Here is a 22,542-nt window from a genome sequence, read left to right as displayed (position 1 = left end):
CAAGTGTATGACTCATTTCCACAGGCTTCCACTCTAGCTGTAAATGTCCCTGAAAAACCATGAAGGCAAATGAAACATTTAAAAAGCATCATGCATTTTAACATCAGAGCCTGCTATGCTCCATTAAATACTCGACGGAGGAGCCATTCAGAAAGAGACAAACATCCTGGTGCTTGGCCAGGACCTCTAAGTGTCACTTTTCGACACACTGGGTTCCCCTTCAGTGTAATCTTTCTTCAGTGTAAGTTTTCAGGATTTGAAAACTTGACTCATAGATTAAAACAATGGTGATGCTGTCAAAAAATGCTAATGGAGCCGCAAACTTGTGAGGAGCCTGGCAAACCAGTAAGTGTCTGGGTTTTTGAAAAGGTCAAGAGGAGAATATATTTACAGACACTTTGACAGAGACTCATTAAATTACCATTGTGCCTTTAATTATCTATCAAACCTTCAGGAAAAAATGACATATGGCAACACTGATTAAAGGAGAAGGTCTGTCCCCTCCTTCATCCCCACGCGTTCATTTACCTTCTGTCTCTGTCTCTGCGTTCGGAGATGACAGAGGAAACTATTACCTTAGCTTGCATACCATAATTGGCCCTGCATTCAGCTGATTTTCACTCTTGTCACATACTAATGAAGCCTGTCAATTCAATCAATAAAACACTTCTCCATGTGCCTCCTCACCCTCAGCAGGTGGCATCTTCACTTACTGAATGCCACTGCCGGATGTACTGACTGCATGGGGGCGTCTTATTTTCAAATGACTGAAAACAAATGATAATTAATCAGCAATTAGTTGACTGTTTAATGTCAACGCTCAGGTCAAGGTCTATTTTTTTTGTCTGAATTGAAACAGGTTGGAGCCGAGCAGATGTTATCATCGACAGCTGTATTTGCATCACCTCCTGTTTGTGTTGCTTAAAAGCCACTGGACCAAACCTAAACCTGTGATGATGAGGCGAGTGACCCTGCTAAGCAACAGCATACGATACATCGCTCTGAAGCGGGGCTGGTCTTTCCTAATGGCTCTCTGGCTCAAGTCACGTCAGCAGGTTGATGGACGAGCCAAAGCTGTGTTTGCACATGTTGGGACTTGTCTTGTGGCTACGTGGCACTTAAAAAAATTTATGTTTTACCAAGTAGTTTTAGTGCTTACGTCTAACCAAGCCATGATTTACACCAGCTACATTTGCCTCTTAGTAAAGAAAGCTTTTCACATTATTCTTTCCTGAACTGACACTGGAGTAAGTATTTCCCCCCAGTTGTCCTGGAGGGAGTATTATAAATAAATGAGTTAATATCTGTGTTCCTCAGCAGGAAGTGATGTCTCAAGCCAGGTAATTTTGTGAATATTGAAAGGCTGTTTGGCCACAGTGTATTTTCCCATTAGAGGCACAGCAGGAAATGGATAAACACCAGACGATGTGTTAGTAAGCGCATGACTCAGATGACAGATGAGATATGTCGGCAGGCTGGTTTGGGAGTCAGAGAGGCAATCCCGAATGTTTCTGAATAAGTGGTAAAAAAATATGTAGCCAAAGGTGCATGATGCAGGAACAGTGGTCAATGTTTGGTAATTTAGTGGAGTCCCAGCAGAAGGATACAGCTGGAAGTAGGATCAGACTGGGAGGAATAAAATATCAGGAGCCTGACTTCAGTCGTGTCCATGTAAATTCTCACTGAAGGGAAAGAGGGATGCTGTCTGCATCATAGCGCTCTGTCAGTTTGGTGATCGGAGAAAACAACCTGGAGGAAACTGGTGTCAAAACTTCAAGGACAAACAGGTTTATTTGCGCAGGAGGTGCAGAAGTGCTTGCAGTTCATATGACACCTCATTAAAGATGAAATAAAATGAGTCTGGGAGGATAAAACGCCTTCGTGAACTGATGACCTGTGTAAGAAGTGATAATAATGTCCAACGACACCAGGCAAGAAGCCAAACAGACTGTGGCGGCCAAATACATATGTTTAGATAATGTCGCAAAAGTGGTGTTATGCAATTTTTCATTGACTATGAAATCAGATCTATCAGCCTTCCTACTGAAGCTCTGCCACACAAGCTGAGTCACAAAACTGTATCCAGACGTCAGTGTGTCCTTCAACATGAACGTCTACCTGCTGTGAGTGTTTTTAAGACAAACTAAAGCATAATTATCCTCCTCCCAATAAAACCTCATTCTTTCTTGCTTTATTTCTCTAAAGGAATAATTCCACACTTTGGGAATTACGCTTTCCTGCTGAAAAAGGTTGATACCACCCTTATATTTGAAGGTGATTGGTGAGTGTAGCTTAGCATAAAGTCTGGAAACAGGGGAAAACAAAGGTACGAACAAAGGTGCTGGTTGGTTTAGCCAACATAACATGAAAGCCTTAAAACATCTTGTCGCTTTTGTGTGGATTTAAAAAATAAGATATTATGTGTCAGCCCATTAGCTAAGGAAAGCTAACACCACGATGCTGCGGGCTGTAGCCTTATGTTTAACGGACAGATTTTAGAGCAATATCAGTCTTCTAAGCAGGAAAACAAATAAGTGATCATTATTTCATGTCATATTTTGTGCTTCTGACTTTTGCTCAGGTCTCATCGTGGGATCCCTGATGGTGTGCTGGCTTCCCAACCAGATTCGTCGCCTTATGATGGCCGCCGTACCCAAGTCTCGCTGGACCACTTCCTACTTCCAGAGCTACATCACACTTCACCCTGTGGCTGACAGCTTCTTCTACCTCAGCTCCGTCATCAACCCTTTCCTTTACAACCTTTCCTCCAGGCAGTTCAGGGAGGTCTTTGTCCAGGTCCTGCGGTGCCACCTCACCATCGAACACGTGAACAAGCGCACCTTGCAGTACTCCCACGCTGCTTCTGCACGCTCCCTCCGGCCTCTGCTGATAAAGTCACTGCGTCGAAGCAGCGCAAAACGCTCCACCCTTCCACAAGAGAAAGCCCCTCCCACCTTTACAACTTTTAATAGTGACTCAGGATTTGCCTCAAAAACCCAGACATCCCTCAGCCTGACTGAAGGGCCGGATTCAGTCAAAATAAAGACAGATGAGTCGTCAGAGACTGAAGTATAATGTGCTGTACAATTTAATGCAACATCGTCAACAGTAAAAACAAACATGGAGGAAACTGCTTGATCCAAGAACACTTGTGTTGTGCCATTAGAAACAGAGAGATATTCCTTACACACAGTATTCACAGTACAAAGTGTTAAATCAGGGATGTCACTGACAGATCACACTCAGCTGACATTTCGGCGCAATAGAAAGCATCTAGTCAAGTCAGAAAATGACGATACAAAAACTCAAATATTCAGTGAAGCATGAGGATTTATTCCAATTTAAAGGTAACCAGTGGAGTTTTTGACCACTAGTGGTGCTGTGGAGCTGCGGAGCGCTGTTTGTCTGTGCAGGTCCTCGTGATCCCTGCATATATATATATATATATATATATATATACATATATATATATATATATATTCAAATTGCGAAGTGATTTTTAATTCAAATTAAAATCATGTATCATCTTGATTTCAAGCAGGCTCCAAAATAAACACTCACACAACAACAGTGAGTTCTTGTGGGTGTGTGAGTGTATTGTGGATCATCTGAACAATAATGCACATGGGGACAAACTCATAAACTTGCTGGTGACACATTGTTTTCCTGTTGAGGGTGCAGAGGGTGGAACGGCATGTGTGAGCTGGTCCCAAAAACACTTTTTCCCTTTGACATTCATCATAAAAGGAACGGCTGTAAAATGATTGATGGAATTTTCTGAGCCTCATAAACATCCAGAAATCACTCTTTGTATTATCAGAATTTGACCCTTAAGGAAAAGTCAGGAAGAGAAGCACAAAATAAAATAGCTTTGGGGAGAGCAGGAAGTCAGCATGCTCAATGGGCCAAATAAATATGTGAGCCACAATAAGCCTGAACTACATGCACAAAGTGAACAACTTTCATTGGATATTCAGCTGTATGTACGCTATATGTTGCCCCTCAGCTTCATGCTGTTCCACCCTCTGACATGGTGGCACTAAAGCCCCCAAAAAACATAATAATGCATCAGAAAAGATGGTGGATGGAAGGACAGGGACACATTCAAGATGTTAGTTAGACCTCAAAGATCGCTTGAGATACACTGAATGTAAACATTGTGTTTATTCACATGGAAACTCCACAGGGTACCTTTAAGGTTCAGGTCATGTCCACAGGAAGGAAAACTCTGCTTTAAAAAGCATAAAGAAGCAGGAAACACATTTTTCATAATTCAGCTTAACTACTGCAAAAGCAACTCTTACAATTAGATTTTTGGTAATCACACTACCTCCTGTCATAGAGGATAACTTCAGATCTACCTTCAGTCTCATAAAGTCTCTTCCTAAAGTGACCGGACTGACAGCCACTCTCCATTTCCCTCAACTTCCCAAATGCTCATTTTTATTACTGTTGCTTCACCTCAATACAAACATCTAATTCTAGTCATTAGCAAAGAATACGTGTTAAGTAGTTTGAAAAATGTTTTGTGTATTTCAGCATGCTCTTGTAGCTTTATGTACAATATTTGTAAGCAGACTGCAACGGCTGTTACAGAACTAGCAGAGAAAAGTTTCACTGACATTTTTTATGGCTTCTACTGCAGGTTATTGCAGAGCTGTCACTCTGACGAAATTATGTTTCACCTGCGAGAGGCTTGAGGGCTGCAGGTGCTGCTATCACTGACATATGCATCTTTCTTCACCCTGTACCTTTTCTTTCCAGAATCATTAAACAATATCATTGTCATACATAAGTCTTGCTGAGTTCATAAATATGCTGCAAGCACGGTGACTGTTAATCATGGAGTTATTTATTCCAGAGAAGGCTCGGAGGACGAGTGATGAATCTGACTTTTTTTCTTTCCTGCCATATGCCTTATTTGACCTTGCCGTGTAAATAAATAAAGACAAACGAGGATGAGCCACCTGCTGTCCAATAAATAGCTAGAAGCGGTGTCATCCACAGCACTGTCCTCCACCTCACCTAACCCAGCTTCACTTGCAGCTGCACCATGATCCTGTTTTTTGACAGGATGCGTGATGTTCAAAATTCCCAGTGCCGTGTGGCTCTTTGGAGGCAAGCTGCGACAAAAAGCAGGGGGGTAAAGAAAACAAATACTGTACCAAGCTTCCACACACCTTATGTAATATACAATTTAAAAATATGCATGTCTCAGCTTACACAGTTCTGGTTCATGTCTTCGTTTTTTAATGCACATCTTAACTCAGCGTGTGAAGGTGTGTCAGCAGAGGGCGGAGGACGACAGGAGGAGGATGTAGAGAGTAAACACTGGGAGCCGTGGCGGGGTCAGGGCGATGGCAGCGGACGGTTGTGGTCGCTTCTTCTGGCGTGGTCCATTGCACAGCGGGGTGTTGCAGCAGGTGATACACACTGAGTTGAGCTTGCCGGTGCAGAACTGCTGGTAGCCAGAAGAAGCGATGAGACAAGCTCCTGATGAGGCGCAGGACTTGCGGTAGTGTATCCCTGAAGTGGGACGGAAACAGAGGCATTAGGCTCGTAATGAGAGGATAAGAGGGTGTGTGTGTGTGTGTGTGTGTGTGTGTGTGTGTGTGTGTGTGTGTGAGAGAAAAGGAACAAAGAAAAACACTGCGATGTGTGCATACACTGATAAATCGGATGCAATTTATCATCCAAGGGATTTTAGTACAAGGGGAAACATGATTTTCAACATCTCTTTATTGTTAGGCTAATGCTCCTAATGCAGCTAAGTCATTACACTTAGCTTCTTCTGCATTAAACGCTCAGCAGATATGCACATACTGTAACTCACAGTGTCAACGTTGGCATTCAGTGCAGTATGAATGAGGAAAATCACAGACCTTACTTCTCTCTGCTCACTGTTTCACTGGGCTCTACTTCTCTACCCCTCAATGCTAACCAGCAGCACAGTGAGCTACAGTGTGAACTGTGAAACTGAGCGACTGAAAACCAGTGGGCCAGCAGAAACACACAGTACATTAGGTGGTTAACCATATGAGCCAGACAAATGAAGAAATTGAGGAGTTGCAGGGAGAAAGTGATGCAGCTGTCAATCAAGCAGCAGCAGAAGCAGCAGCACTAACCCAGATTATACAGACTGATCCACCCTGCAGCAAAACAGGTAGTGGGGGTGATGGTTTGGTTTCCTTTAATGCCATTTAAACACTCGACCATGAAACGTTAATCTTCTACTATATATTTTACTGGCCACTCAGACTGAAGATTACATCTAAAGGAATGAAATATAAGATTAATACCTCCATCAACTCTGAGCTCTTCTCAGTTGAACGTGTAAAACCATTTGGTGGCATTTTTATTTTAAAGGAAGCAGGACATTAACTGGAAAAGGTGTTACAGAGCTTTTTGATGTGGACTACAGATCCCAGAAAGCACCAGACATTGTGCGACCTTTTCAGAGCAGAGGATTTTCACGGCATACGTTTGAACTCGTCAAAGCAGGGAAAGGTCAGGTGAAATTAGTAACATTAGGGGTGGCTGCATTTCATTTAGCTGAGCCCATTCCAGGCAGCTTCTCAGCACGCTCATCCCCTGACGTGGCCTGCTGGGACGCTCTGTGGAATGGAGCCATTGTTATTGTTGTGAGCACATTGATAAACACAGGTCAAAATAATAGTGGTAATTCCAGGGCCATGGTGCTGTACATGCCAACTCAGAACAAGGTAAGAGAGGAGCATTCAAACTATTGACATCTTCTGCCTTCAGCTAAACTAGTCCAGTCTCGTCTCCCTCCACATCTGAGGCCATGGTTCTCTGCTGGGTCGCTCTCCTCGGGTTGGGATGGAGTTTCTACTCCTGAGTGAAGGAGCTGAAGTGTCTCTGGGCCCTGTTCACATGTGAGGGCAGGAGATTGACAGGCGGATCGCTGCAGCCTCAGCAGTAAAGCAGGTGTTACACCAAACCGTTCCGGTGAAGATGGAGCTGAGCCAGAAGGCAAAGTACAACTACATTGAGATGGTTTTTGGTGCTTAAAGTCTTTAAGTTATAATATGTAAGTTTTCCACATTCAAATGTTACAAATATTTTCTTGGTTATGTACTTACATTATCCCAAATGTTTCTTGCGATTCCCAGACTTTGCTATGATATGTTGGTTGTAACGAGCACATGGTTTTAAGTCTTGCTTTGGCAGCGTCTGCCTGCTTGTGTTATGACAAGTGGCAGTTACATGCTGTGCATTTAAAAACACCATGTGGATATCAAAACTTCAAATAAAACACAGCATATTTGCGTATTCTCATGCATATTTTCATTTTCATTCTTATCTTAAATACATGGAGTTTGATGAATCCATTCTTTCCTTCCAGAGCAACCAACTTCACCCTCAGCAGAGGTCTCATCAGCCAGAAACACCTCTGTAGGGAAGCAATTAGGCTTTTTAATTATATCAGCCAGGGAGTATTAAGTGACCAGTCAGGATGAAGTTAAAAGCACCAAAATTAAATTTTCTTCTTCATGATATCAGAGCTGCAGATTTAGAAGTCTACATCTGCTGCGGCACAATAAACACAGGATTAGCACTGAAAAGAGCACAGCACAGATAGAGTCGAGTAAACAGCCATGAAATCTCTTAAATCTGGTAATAATAACGACAGCATCTGATGTTCACAGAAGCAGGTGAACACTAGGTTATGCCTCACAGCAATGTTCATCCCTAATATTGTGCACTCCTTTGTAATTAGCTGAGGCATTTCATGACTAAGCCCTCTGGTCTTCATAGTCTGGACTGAGTGGCACTTATTTGAACTTATTTTCCCTCCCTCTCTTAAGACACTTTAACACAGTATGTCAGAAATTATTATCTTTTATATTGTGTGATTCTGAGTTTTTCCAGCTACTACTTTGCTACCCATTAATTATCATTAATCGGTTCACGATTCGATCCTTATGCCTTCTTTTGTGAACCTTTTGTAAGATCATTGACTGTGCATCCATCTGTGGCCATGACGAGCTCCAAAAGCAGCATAGTGTTTGTGGATCAACATTTTGAAAGGCTCCCGACACGCACCAGGCTCTGTGTCCCATTTACAGTAAATCTGTGCTGAAAATGATTGTGAGGGTTCTGTTTACTTTGGTGAAAGAAGAAGAAAAAAATATATCTCAAAACACACAGAAACTCTACTTGGAGCTATTTCCAATGACTGCATTCAACTTTCAAAGCTCCTCTGAAAAGCATCCATCTCAGAGAGGTTGACTCATCTCCAGCAGCTGTAATCCACATCAGTCGGACTGGAAATTGAAGAGGAGACCCTCGGCTGTGACCATTTCAATGAGCAATATCGTTATTTCTCCATAAAGCACTGATTGAGTGAAGAAGCTTGTTGGAACGCGTCAGAGTCGTTTGTGAGGTTACTGCAGGGAGGCTTTAACATTTGGGTGACATTTTGTTTACTATGAGCACATGAACTTCCTATAACCTCTGCATGTTTCTCTCCTCTCTCCCCCTGAGTGCAACAGATACAGATCATCTAAACTGTGTATCCTCCCATTTATTATAGACTGCAAATATCAGTGGAGGTCGCTGAAGGTGTTGAGTGATCCAGAGTGTGAAATGTTGCAAAGCTCTGGAAGGAAACATCCCGTCCTCTCACATCCTGCGTTTTTATCTTTAATTTTAGCTCTGACAGGACGACAGAGTTCTCCGCATCTCTGTCGGTTTCTACTGAAACCCTTAAAATGGCCACTGTGCCAAAACCCCAAGGTTCTTGCAAGAATCTGGATCATGTCTGAAGATTTATTTTTTGATATGGCATCTTACAGTGCTGTGATCGGAGCATGTCCAGTCCAGATTTCATCATTTATGGGTCATAGTTCGAAATATCTGGGTATTTGGTGCAGTCGATATTATGAAGACGACTCAAGAAGAAACGTGGAGGCAAACACATGAAATAACTAAATAATAAGTCATTGTAAATGCTTATATAATCTGTTGGCTTTTATCTCTGAGCTGTGATTGGAAAATAGTGAGAGGTGATTACACAGGCAGTCAGTGCAGAATGAGGCGTAACACTAGTGGGAAGTGTCAGTGACGGAGAATACGCGTGATGGCTTTTCTCACCCAGAAGGTCACAGGGGCTGTTCACCTTCAGCTCCTCTTCACACTCATTCACACCACAGCTACTTTCAACCAGAAACTCAATCTATACTTTAAAACTACTCTCCAACTTTTGAACTTCAATGTAAAGAGTAGGTTTAACTTTTTCATAGTTTTTCAGTGATTGAAGTTTCGTACTTCAGACGCTCTGAAAGTTTTACGCTGATGTGTACGGCCTGAGATGTTGAAAACCCGGCGGGGTGAAATCATCTCACTCACGCTCCTCAGCTCTTGAACTTATTGCCACTCACGGTGCACAAATGGAAACTCTCATCTCTGACGCTTCAACTTTAATCCACATTTCAGCTGCTGTCATTGCTACAGTTACAATAAACTGATCATCTCATACGTGTCGACCGACAGTTCAACTGCTTTCAGCCTCTACACATCTGCTGACACAATTTCTACTCTTCAGCTGACAACATGTGACTTTTGAACTGTCTACATGGCAACTGACACTTCAACTATCTCTGGTGCTTCAACGCTAATTGAAATTCCAGCTGCTCCACTTTCTGTGTTGTGTGTGTCGTCATTTTTAGTTCATGTCTGATTTATTTTTGACAGAAAACACAGCTGTCTCCACCCAGTGAGTCAGAAGTCAAGAACAACACCCGGAGCCTGAAACTGAAGCAGCTAAATGGAATTTAGACATCATTCATTTCAGTATTTACACCAGCGAATGTCCTACTGTCTTCTGTGGCTTTACTCAAGTGTCTTTGCGTAAGGCATTCAGTCCTCAACCATCTGCAACTTCCTGTTTGATCCCCTCAAAGTGTCAGTTTAAATCTTTATATTTTTTTAATTGAAATGTGATTTAAACAAAACTATTGTTAATATTTAAGTTTTTATTCTTTACTATTAGATTCTCATATGCTTCTTTTATTCATATTAGCACAAGTTCTGCACTTTTTAGCTTGTGTACTTCTGAGAATTAAAGAACAAATCTGTACAGGTAAAGCTGTTTAACCTTTACAGGTTAAATGATTAACTTAAATTATTAATTAAATTAATATTATAAAAAAATATAAGATTATGTTAACTTGAATCTTTTTCAAATGCAAATGACATCACTTTTAATTGGCTTGGAATCCATTTAAAGATTTTCAAATCATGTTCAGTCTTTTAAAAAAACTGTTGTCTAATTGGTTTTTGACACTTTAGACTTGATTTTAATAACCACATATTTACGATTGTTTAGATATAAGAGACAGAAGTATGTGATATTACTGTGGGCTGCCTCCCTGGGTGTATGTCTGAAAATATCATTTTCACTTCACTACTCCACTCCTACAAAGAGCGCACACTACAGATAACCATGTACCATCAAAGTGAAATATTTCCTCCACAGCACATCCACAAATAGACAGGAGCTGTCCCCACAGACAAATGTGTTGGGACAGTTCAGCACTTTAAATGCAATAATAAAACAGTGAGAAGGAGTAGAGGGAACTCTGTGAAACTCTGATTAATAGTCAAGTCTATTACAGATCACAGAAAACTGCCTAATTAGATGATTATGTTAATCGTCTGATACTTAATTTGTTACCTTGAGATTAAACTGCTCTAATTGAAATTCAGGACACAAACATTATACACTCTAATACACTGTGATTATATTCCATATGTCTCAGCTATGGGCCCTGATGTGCAGTGTTGTGCCACGTTGGTTGAGCAAATATCACCACAGTGAATCTCAGACAGCAGGGAACAGGGAAACACACAGTTCTCATGTTTGAAGTGCTTGGAGGGGATTTCATTTAATTTGTGGCTGGGAATTCAAAGATTAAGCTCTTCAGTCTGATTTATACTACTGAGTTTATTTTTTGGGTAAAAGGTTGAAATTTCTCATCAACTTTCAGGCACTGAGAAAAACCGGCGTGCTTTAGCCTAATGAGACTCGGCACGGTCGGCTGCACAGGGAGGAGGAAGTTGTCCAATATGTCCAAGTGTCTGGAGAACCTTCGATTGCTTCTCTAAATGAGATTTCAACCAAATAAATCACAGACACTGTGGTTTTGACAAAAGCATTGAACAGTGTCAACACAAGCATTTGGCTCTTAATAGCTGTTAAATGTTTGTTGATGCCAATCCAAACTTGTATGTCAGGAGATAACACGATTTATTCAACACAGTCATTGTTTTTCTTGCTCTGAATAAAGTGACTGGATCAACAGATTCTTATAGTGAGTGGTGTAAAACCCACAGTAGGTTGGACATGTATCAGTCTATTCTGTGGGCTTTATTATCCATCCACATCAACCCTGACTATGCAGGAAAGTAGTTGTTATATGAGCCAACGTAAAGATATCATCCAGATAAATGGTCAGCAAGGATAATTAAACAGACATCAGATATTTTGGTAAAAAAAAAACAAACAAAAAAAACAAAAACAAAATATAATTTAATCGAGACATTAAAATGACTAAGATCTGTGGTGGAATACTTGTAGATGCATTAATCATAACTTAATTTAGCTGACCTGGTCTCTTTAGAGCCAGACCTCCTTTTCAATCAAAACCAAATTCTTCTTCAAAAAAGGATCAAAACCAACATTTAGCACTGTCTGTTAATTCAATTCATATTTTCCGCAATGTGTGGGTTCATTAACTCCCCTTAAAAAAATACTACCTCATGTTCAACCACGCCCCTCCGCCCTGTCCATCTAACATTAGTCCACATTCACTCAAAGTGGAGCTGGCGATGTGGATAAGATGACGTGAACACAAACACAACCAGATTCATAAACGCGATATACACACAACACTTCCAAGTACAACTATGGTGGCCCAGACAGGTGAACACAATGCAGAAGCCACAACACATCCAAAAGCTACAACACAAATACAAAAACAACAATAGCTGGGTGGTTCGGATGAATGCTATTCTCTGGTTTGACTCCCGGCCGGCTGGACATCCTGCTGCATGTTATCCCCCATCTCTCTGTCTCTGCATTTTCTGTGTCTCTTCACTGACCTGTCAAATAAAGACATAAAATGCCCCAAAAAGTAACTCATTTGTGTTGTGGCTTTTGTATTTGTGTTGTGGCTTTTGTATTTGTGTTGTGGCTTTTTGCATTTGTATTGTGGATTTTTTATCTGTGTTGTAACATTTGTATTTGTGTTGTGACTTTTGTATTTACATTATTGCTTTTATATTTATGTTGTTGCTTTTGTCTTGTGTTGTGGCTTTTGCGTTTGTGTTGTAGTTTTTGCATTTGTGTGGTTGCTTCTGCATTGTTTTGACCTGTGTGGGTCACCATATTTATCTAAACAGGTAGTCTCATTGAGATCGGGATCTCTTTTTCAAGAGAGACCTGTGTATAAAAATAGACAGTTTATACACAGACATACACACATAAATAAAATCTTTTTTTCACTGGCACAGACTCACACCAGAGAGTGGCACAGCGGCACTGTCCTTTACAAAAATCACAAATGTCATCCTGGTGGTGTTGTGAGAAAAAGTCAGCGGACGTCTTATTTAATGGCAAACCATCCAATAGTTGTCAAGATATTTCAGTCTGGACTAAAGTGACCCACTGACGGAGTGACCAGCATATTGACACCATCATCCCTGGAGCCATAACAAAGCTAAAAGTGGAGGAAGTAATTTTTAATGTTAGAAATTGAATTTAAACTTAAACTGCACGTTAACAGCAGCTGGATATCATGTCTTTATTGATCTAAAGTACTCGCTGTGGTGATGTCAGTCAGTGAGACAAAGCTTTAATTTTAACTTGAAAATATACCTGTGCGTTTAATTTTGGTAAAGAGAAGTGATCTCTGAAAATCTTGGAATAATCTAAGGTCAGTAAACCATCCCCAACAATCAAACTCCAGCACTCAGCAGCCATGAGCAGTCCCTCTATTTAGCACAAACGAATGTAAACTACTATGACTAACCACATTCTCATTTGCTCTTTCCTGATACAGTAAATTAACTTTGGCAAATTGCAAAAGCTAATTTAGATAAGCCATGAAATCAGGGAGACAAGAAGGCAGTTGGTGCTTGTCTCCATCCTGCTCTGTGTGACTCTGTGGTGTCCTCATCTTTTGGAGCAGTGTGACCAGGACAGTCGGTCTTGTACCAGCTGGGACTGGGTCACCACTTGTCTGAAATGATTGGGTACTGGGAAATTTTGAGAAGAGGTGCTGTCTGATACTGCCTCAGGCGATGAGACCAGCATGAAACCACTTGACGACTCCAACCCAGACAAATTTTCAGAATCACATCATCAACCAGGTCATTATAAAACCTCATCACCTCTCACTGTGAGGGACTTTAAACACTCCCGTTGGACTGCTCTCCTGTGCCGACCGCACACTGACCACTATTATTTGATTTTCAGAGGAACCCTGAGGGGAATCATCACACTTATTTGTCTTGTCATCACTTAGTGCGCTGCCTCTGTGGACACTGTGGTGCAAATACACACATGGATACTGAGATATATTCATCTGCACGACATTAAACATTTATTTTAAGGCTGTTTTAAGGAAGTTAGGGAAGGTTCTGTGTGATGGTGCTGCTGCATCAGTTATATATAAATATGTACACTTTACATATGTGACCACCCTTCGTCTTTAAAACAGTACCAGTTCTCCTCGGCTCCTAGTGGGAAGTTACTGTAGTTTGTTCCAAGCATCTTGGAGAATGCAATTTATCAGACCTCATGCACGTCCTTCTGGAGCGACAAAAGGCTACAACTTCTGTCATCATTCTATATTAATATTGTGAAATTATCCGAGCCTCAGTCCACAGCCTTAAAACAAGCCGTCACAACTACTGTAACTTTATGATGTCACAATGTGTTGAACCTGCAGAGAGTTATCCTGTAGCCCTGCAGTCCCCTCACTTTTTAGCACCTTGTAGTTGATTGTTTACTTTTATTAGCTCTGTTTACCAGCAGTGAGTTATGATGGGCTAATATTCTCAAAAATTAATTAGTGCAGCTTTAATACGTGTCTGACATCAAAAATACCAAAGTGTAACATCTTTGTGGCACAAATAATTAATTCAATATAAGTTCATTATTGCAGCAAACTCTAATCCTTTGCTTATTTTGCTCTGTGTTTTTACATTAATTAATATAGTGTCCCTTTGAAATTGCCTCTGAGAAACAGAAGAGTGAACATCTCACTCTCACTCCTTTCTAAAAAGGGGCAGAGGACTCTGAAATGAGAGGTGGCCTGCTGGAGCGTGGCGATCGTGCCTCCTTTAAAGACCGTGGGAGAGGAACAGTCCTCAGTTTTGTAAAAGCACATCTTTTCTCACTGATGAAGACATAATCAGAGCAGAATGATGATGATAGTTAGGAGACAGGCTTGGGGAGAAAGACGGGCTCATCCCAGCAGAAAAAAAGCCATCATCTGAATGGAGTGTGTACGTGTGTGTCTCTACTCGTCGGAGGAAGTTGACTCTTGATACCTCGATGTCAGGCAGCCTCTTAGCTGGAGATCTGTATCGATGGAAAGCTGATGGATTGTATAACCCCCCTCCAGATACAGGAGGGCCAATCTGGGAGTAGGAGGGCAGAATGTAGCTCGGCTGAGGAGATACTTCAGTGCTTCTTCGTCTCCTACATCTGTATTACAGAGCTGCATGCAAAGTATGGCAAGTACACTTAGGTAGAATCGAACAGCCTCACTGATTTTTATTCTTATCAATGAAGCAAATTGCACAGAGGTGGAAGTGCAATTGTGAACGTATCTACTGCATTTCAAACAGCGATAAGGTGCGGTTGGTTGAATTTCTAAGCCCTACTTTCATGCAGAGCAGCAATAACGATAACACTGGGAGATAAAGGCCGGGATGTACATGAGCATTCAGGCAGAAATTTTCTTATTAAAGAACTGTCGACTCTACAGTGTGGTGTGTCTGCCCTTTGGATTGGGAGGCACATTTCCAAAGACAGGAGCTTATTGCTTTTGCTCATCAGCAGTAGCGGGAGGCAATAAAAATGGCCACCAATTTTCGCTGGGTGTGAAAACGAAGTGGACCTCAGGCAGGAGGAGTGACCTTTAGTGCCTGGGTTCTAACCACCTGCAGCAAATAGACATGTAAACACAGCAGAGACACATTACCCGTTACTGCAGAGGCAGCAATGAACTGCAAGAGCAATGAAAACCTGCAGAGGATGTTTAACCAATTTGTTTTTAACAATATTTCAAAACCTGCAGGTTATTACTGAGTAAGATGAACTTATGTGCACAAAACAAACTACAGTGGCCCTGAGAGCTCAACACATTACAACTCAGAAAACACATGCAGACAAACAAAAAACAAATAAATTCAGAAAACATTGGAATATTGCAGGGGACACAAAAACATGATGAACCTGACTGGGACACACTTGCATGATGTATTAAACATGTGTATTATAATACATCCATTCACACTTATTCTTTAATGTTGTTAACTTCAGAACTTGCAAATCATTGAACAATATGTGCGTCCCAGCCTGGTTCATCACTTTTTAGTGTCCCCTGGAAACACTTCTGTTGTGTTGTGAGTATTTGCAGCTCATGTGTTGTCAAATTGATGAAGAAGTTTGTGCTTTGTCTATTTGCACGTTTTTCTTAAGCTGCCTTGAGCTCTTAAGGCCACTGTTGTGATCTGAGTCTGCAGGAATCTGAAAAGATAGCAAACCTGAGAAATTTTTATCTCCTCCAATTGCTTGATTTTGAAATATCCTTTCATGTTCATGATGTTGCCTATAGACTGAAGTATGAGGAACTAGTTCCAGAAAAATGTTGAAATGTTTAATTCTTTCTGAAAACAGATTATTTCTGTATGATACATGTATTACTATTTTTTTTTTTTAGAGGACTAGAACTGTTCTGTCCCTCTGCTTTCCATAACGTGCTGGGTTTTCTTTATTTTCCCTTGCTGTCACCACAACTGGCTCCTTTCATATTACATGTAGTTACAGGATCTACTGTTAATATAAATGACTGATTAATGCAGGTTTAAGTGTATCGTGGCAGACATACTAGAATCTGCCTGCGTATTACCCACAAAATGTTAGTGTGTAGGCTATTCTCACCGGAGGTTGCTAAAAAATACAGGGGACATCATCAGTGGTAACCATGGCACCTGTAATAATGACACTAGACAAGTTTTCATCTAAATGTACCACTATAGTTAAAAGAGGTCCAGTGAAACCTCAAATAAAAAAAAATAAAAAAAAACACAAGAAAAAAAAGAGAACATGTTGGAAGTTTGACATTTATATTTGCATCGAGTTCATTTCAGGAAGGTTACAGTCTCCTCATCTCTGAACAGATCTGATGGTTTTCTCTCCTCAGTGCTGTGGAAGCTTCAGTGACATTTAAAGATGCTTTTACACCCACACTCGATGCATTTCATCCAGACCAAGAGATAAAAAATTATCTCAATGATCTCAGCTCATTGGACTTTTACACATGAACCAGGAGGAGTAAACATGAAGCTGCACAGACTGACAGCTGACTCACTGATTGGCCAGTTGTGGTGATGTCATTCTGCATCATCAGAGCATCATCAGGACTGACAGCAGGTCATGCTGCACCTTGATGCTTCTCATGTGTGTCTACATGTTCTCTGGTGGCACAGAGAGCTCACGACGACGCAGCTGATTGTGAGCATCGTTGTTGTTATCACAGCAGGATGAAAACGAGACGTCTCGTGCAGCACTGCTCTCCATTGTCTGCTTGATCAGTCATGCGTATATTGGTTACCATGATTACCAAATGCTTTACATCAGCATCACTTTTACCGATTGATTATGAGATTACTTCCTGGACAGTTCAGGAAAAGCAGATTTATTGGTAGTTAAGTTGTTGAATTAACCATCACCAAATACTGTGATTGGTCCATTTTCCTTCAGACCATCAACAAACCACACTAGAGTTTGATTGACAGCTTTGTCACCATCCAAAATGAACCGTACTGACCACCTCAGGTAAGTTTAAAAACTTTTTTTGCAATATGTGGACTCTATTTCTAGAGTTTCCACTCTGTGTTCTTTATGCAGAAATTGAAGATGTGCATAAAAACAGGTGGATGGAAACACTTCATTTACTCACTGGTCAACAGGCCAAGATATCTGCATCAACATATCAGCTCGGGGAATATATCTGTCAGGCTCCAACAGGTTGTACAACAATTTGCAGCATCTGAGGTTCTTTGAAAGTGATGCTCACACACAGACGACACAAATCTGTCCTTGTCTACACAACACGAGCTGAAATATTTTCCACTCACACAGTGGAATAGTTTATATCCATGACTGCAGTTTCAAATAGCGACCCACAGCTCAGACTCTCATCCTCTGATGATAGCTGCAGAGCCGTGCAGGGCCCATCTCTGCTGACCTCAGATCACTTTGAGCCTTCCGGCTTCTGGCTGAGTGTGCTGGAGAGCTCTCTGTGTCTTTGTGTTATCTTTGTATTAAAGGACACTTCAAACATGCCAGCAGCACAAGCAGATTCACTTCACGTCGGCATCATTTCAAAACACCTGTTTGTTGACAACATTTCCACAGCTTCAGCAAACAGAGCTGCCTGAACGATACACAGACTAATCCTGCTCGTGAACGACTTGATGACTCTTGAGGAGTGAGACACAGATTAGTTTCCATCACCTCAGTTTTTAGCAGTTTCTGATTTCATGCCAACAAAAGAAAGACCACTCCTCAGATTCTGAGTCTCTTGTGATTCAAGGCTGAAATCATGGCTCCACATCACAAACAAAATCTAATCCATTGTTCTTGGATTGAGGCCAATTCGCCCAGATCTCACTGAAACCTGTTCTGCTCTGAAATACACCGACAGAAGAATAAGCAGAGATGGAAAAAACAGTGGAGGGGTGGAAGATGCATCAACTTACCATCATCCTTCACCAGAACCTCCTTCTGGCACATGTCCTGCACATTCACGGTGCAGTTGACGATGAACTCGGGGGTGGAGCAGTCGTGTGTCATCTCCTCACACTGGTAGCACTGAATCTGCAGAGCCAGCCCTGCAACACCCCCCCCCCCCCCCACACACACACACACACACACAGTCAATTATTGAATCTATCTATTTTCATTATATAATTTTCACCAGATTCAGTTCCCTCCACCACCATCAGCCATGTCACTCGCTCGTTTTTTCATTTACATTAATTTTCTCGAGTATTGTGAATAAAGAATTCATGCGAAAGTTTCACCTCAAAGTAAAAGTCTGGTTTTATTCTGGTGAATATTTTGGTCTCTTCTGCTCCGACCATTTCAAATTGATGTGACAGATGTGTTTAATTATTCAGTTGCATTTGAGCTGCTGGTACATTTATCTTGCCAGCGTGTTGTTGCAGCATTTCATCATGTCTTGCTTTGATATTTGATATTTCACCATTTCTACTGTGTAAATTACTTGTTTACAGTCAACTCACTTTATTGAGTGTTTTTCAGAGCAGGAAAGAGTTGCCCTCAGGTCATGTCAGATGGTGACAGGTCGGGACAGACACGCATCATTTTGTTCTAATTCAGTGGCATTTAAAATGTTTTTATACTTTCCATGTAGCAATGTTGGCATTGCTAAATTATAGCACAGAGAACATAAACAGTAATATCATCATTACTAAATTCTCTAAATGGTCTGTTCCAAACAGACATTTTTTACCTTTAATAGAGGATCCAATATAAAAATGCACTCCCCATTTCATAGATGTCAAGTGCAATGTATAGTAATTATCTTCAGTGTGGCAGGTAACTGAGTACATTTACAGATGAACTACTTCAGTACTTTTGAATTACTGTTACTTTGCTTAAATATTTCCATTTTATGCCACCTTCCTAACACTCTACTGCATTTCAGGGTGAAGGTTGGATTTTAAATTTTTATTTCACTACATTATTTTCTTACATTACAGATAAAACTTTCATCTCAAAGATGTGATCAGCTTATAAAATATGATGCAAACACGATATAAAGTAGTTACAGTGAAATCCAGCGCAACCAGCTGCAACATTAAAATACAGGTTTACATTAATGTCCTAATAATTACGATCTAGTAATCTCATATGATATTTAATACTACACCACTCTGGGAAGGGCAGCTTGCAGAACTGGCACTTCGACTTTTGATTTAATCCTTTCCTTAAGTTAAATATTAATGCATACGTCTTATTTGTAATTGATCATTTTTACATTGTTGAATTGGTTCTTTTACTCAAGGATCTGAGTAATTCTCCATCACTTCTCCATCACTTCTCCATCACTTCTCCATCACTGCCCGACATAAAATCAATCGCATCCTTGGCACAAAGAGGAAAACGCATCGTTTCACTGTGCCACTGTGACTCCTGCGTTAGAGGAGAGTCAGAGGAGCTCTGATCAGGGAGATATTGCACAGTTTAAAGTGAGACTGGGCTCCACACTGTTGATCTCATCCAAACTTACCTGGATCATTTTAGACGCACCGGAGCGCAGTGGCACAACCAGCTTTGGAGGCTAAAATCTATGTGTGTATATATCAGCACTCTTTTACGATAGGCTATATATATATATATATATTAAAAGAGTGCTGATTTAATGAAAATGTAAATCCATTTTTTTTCCCATCATCATAACGACGAGACAAAATCAAAAACTGCTCAACTTCACAGAAAGACAATGATCCCTCCGAGCTGTGTGCGCTGCGTCTCCCACTTTATCATGTCAGCCTCCTTCAGCCAGGCCCTGCGCTCCTTCTCCAAAAAAAAAAAGAAAGAAAGAAAAAGAAAGAAAAAGCCGCTTTGGAAGTTTTGCTGTTAAACACACCCTAACAGAGGCTTTAAATCCCGCGTAGCGCCGACACAGAAAAGCTGCGCGGTCCTACCTGAGCTGCAGAAGAACAGGAGCAAAGTTGAGGCGGTGAACAGCAGCATCGTCCGCTTAGTGCGACTCTGAGCAGGAACATGAGAGGCGGATGCTCCCCGGCTCGGAGGCGCACACACACGGCAGCTGGCAGCCGGGCATGGTGAGCCTGCCGCCTCCTGCGATGCTCGCATATCTTATCTGCTGTCGTGCACGCCCACCACTGCGTGTGCGCGACGTGTGGGCTACCATGTGATCGATAGGTGTGCATCTGAAGCCCCTTCTTCAACCTGGTTTCTTCCCTACATCAGGATTACTGTGGACATTATTTATTGTATTTGTGCATCCCATGAGGCTGCTTTTTGTTTTTGTTTTTTGCTGCTGCAAGGAGCTGGTTTCACCACTGGGATAAATTAAGTTTCATGAAGTTTCAAAAAAGGCTCTAACACACAGGAAAAATGTGTAAGAAGCCTGTATGTTTTTGCTCTTCCTTCTTACTTGGTTAATCAACCCCAGAATCTTCATTTGCTTTGTTTATAGCTCATCATTAAGCAGAAATTAGACCATAAACTCAGCACAGATTTAGTGCTGTGACCTCTAAGTCTTTATTAGCTTTATTAGCAGCTCTCAGTTTTATGTCCATTACACAGTGACTCAATAGATTGAACCTATTAAAGATCATATAGAATCTGTACATACACAACTTTCATTGTCAAATGAAAGGATTCTTTTTCTTTCATCACTCCTGAACATTGATTGTAGGTCAGAAGTCACATACAGGCACCAGAGTGTGCTGGACGTTATTCAGTTATTATAATATATAAATACTATAAATCAAACCTGAAAGCCTGAAGTCATTGTGACATGTTATGCAGCAGACCAGTTAAAAACCATTTAATCTATAATTAGCAGTCAGCGGTTTCAGATAATTTGCTGTGTTTGTGGTGTTGGTGCCTTCTGCAGGATTTTTCATGCAAATATCACGTTTAAGAAACTTGACCTGAGAAACATTTATATGTTAGCACTAATTAGCAGGTTCCAGTGTCCTCGCTCGTCTTGCCTGACATGTTATCTGAAGGTCGTTAACTGGCTAATTAGCCAGGAAATGAATTACCTATTTGTAAGTTTTGCCATTGCTACATAGCATATGTTAGCAATGGCAAATAACAATAGCAATAACTTTGGTAAAAGAAAAGAAGTGATGAAAATAGAAGCAAAACAAGAGGGTTGTTCTCCAGCCCTGGAGGAAGCTCTCAGTGAGTAAAGGAATGAAGTTTTTCTTCTAGAAATGTGAGTAAACAGCTGCTAATGCTAACGCCAGCTATGTAGAAATAGCAAAACTTACAAATAGCTCCTTTAAAAGCGAAAAGTACGGGTGTGAAAACTGTCTCACTGTGACGAAGCAGACTGGAGGTCTCATCCCGTCACTGACCTGCAGTTCACTTCCTGTAACTTTGATCCTTTTCACCTAATCATGATGTGAGAAATATTTTCAACTCATCGTGTTTGTTTTAATTCCTCATGAGTGTTTATGTAATGTTTACTTATTTTCTCATGTGTAAACAATTATCATCTGTTTGATTAAAAGTATAATTATATATTTCACTATGTTATAAGTTGAATGAAGTGAATGTTTTGTAATTGTAAGCATGCTCCAAGAAATATAGAAAGCTGAGGCACTGTAATGTGTAATAACCAATCTTTTTTTATATATTTCTAAGGAGGTAATAAGGAGTATCAGACACCATGTTTTCGTCTGAAATGGAAAGTACCAAAAAATAAGAGGGACATTAGTTTTATGGTACGAGGGTCAGGCAGGACGGGAGGAGGACTAATCCCACAACAGGAGGAGTAAGATATGATATAAGAATGAATGAACAAAGGAGACAGCTCAGTTTGTTCCCAGGACCGAACTGGTTTTGTTGCTGTGTTTTGTTTTATTTGCAATAAAGCCTCCATCACATCGAACGCAGATATAGTTTTAATTAAGGCTGCAGAGTGGTGTGGGATGTGAGCTCATCTTGCCCAGGTGGAGGTTTCTCTCCCACACTAACCACTGTTTATTTATCATAACCTGTCTAAGGTTTTTGAATTAGATAATGCATGAAAGTTTGTAAAAGTCTTTCAAACTGCTGTTGTTTGTTAATGCGTCATAACTTTCATTGTCCTGTGGCCTTAATGGAAACAAATGAGACGAGTAAACCAAAGTTTTGTCATGGGACCTAAACTTTTAATGAACAAATCATAAAACAAGACCTAAAACAACATGTGCCTGAGGACAATATTGCAGGCAGTGAAATGCATCATAAGGGTTAAGATAAGTGAGCTGAGTAGAGAGGCGCGGTGGTGTTTGGTTCAGCGTGTGTCTGCGTGGCACAAAAGCCATTGGCGATAAGGCTTTGTGAAATTAAGCACTTTTCAAAGGTATTTCAAAAATAACACTGTCTGCGACACTTGGTGGGTAAAAACCGGTTAGAAACTCTTTCACAAATTCAAAAGATGGATTAATTTCTTCAGTGCTGCACAGTTTGGGCTATTATTTCATACAGGGCTCAAAAAAAAAAAAAAA

General features: G+C 40.8%; 2 protein-coding genes across 4 annotated transcripts in view; one reads left to right on the top strand and one right to left on the bottom strand.

Moving 5' to 3' along the window:
• The window catches only part of gpr39 (G protein-coupled receptor 39), a 30,633-nt gene extending 27,204 nt beyond the window's left edge, over positions 1 to 3,429 (top strand). Inside the window, exon 4 of one of the 3 annotated variants that reach the window (XM_071479763.1) lies at positions 2,582 to 3,429. In XM_071479763.1, coding sequence (XP_071335864.1) covers positions 2,582 to 3,075 — 494 coding nt within the window. In that variant the 3' untranslated portion in view covers positions 3,076 to 3,429. The remainder of the gene's footprint in view (positions 1 to 2,581) is intronic. The other 2 variants (XM_071479918.1, XM_071479837.1) reach the window with 2 other exon arrangements.
• LOC139622807 (ly6/PLAUR domain-containing protein 1-like) lies at positions 2,581 to 21,309 on the bottom strand. The gene is made up of 3 exons (XM_071480455.1): positions 19,996 to 21,309; positions 18,022 to 18,153; positions 2,581 to 5,526 (listed from the first exon to the last, which is right to left on the bottom strand). The coding sequence occupies exons 1-3, from the start codon at positions 20,165 to 20,167 to the stop codon at positions 5,285 to 5,287; spliced, it is 546 nt and encodes a 181-aa protein (XP_071336556.1). The 5' UTR covers positions 20,168 to 21,309; the 3' UTR covers positions 2,581 to 5,284.
• Between the last annotated feature and the right edge of the window lie 1,233 nt (positions 21,310 to 22,542).

The sequence above is a fragment of the Trachinotus anak genome, unplaced genomic scaffold (assembly GCF_046630095.1).
Source record: "Trachinotus anak isolate AG129_WGS33_773 ecotype Australia unplaced genomic scaffold, CSIRO_AGI_Tana_v1 ptg000001l, whole genome shotgun sequence".
NCBI classification, from domain to species: Eukaryota; Metazoa; Chordata; class Actinopteri; order Carangiformes; family Carangidae; genus Trachinotus; species Trachinotus anak.
The sequence above is the reverse complement of the archived record's forward strand: the minus strand, read 5'-3'. Positions and strand labels throughout refer to the sequence as shown.

What these genes read in the sequence shown, in the direction of transcription:
- LOC139622807 (XM_071480455.1), bottom strand. Translation starts at nt 20,167, where the DNA reads ATGCGAGCATCGCAGGAGGCGGCAGGCTCACCATGCCCGGCTGCCAGC. An exon ending in CCTGTTCTTCTGCAGCTCAG is followed by an intron (nt 18,154 to 19,995) that starts GTAGGACCGCGC and finishes GGGGTGTTGCAG; the next exon opens with GGCTGGCTCTGCAGATTCAG. An exon ending in GGTTCTGGTGAAGGATGATG is followed by an intron (nt 5,527 to 18,021) that starts GTAAGTTGATGC and finishes GTCCCACTTCAG; the next exon opens with GGATACACTACCGCAAGTCC.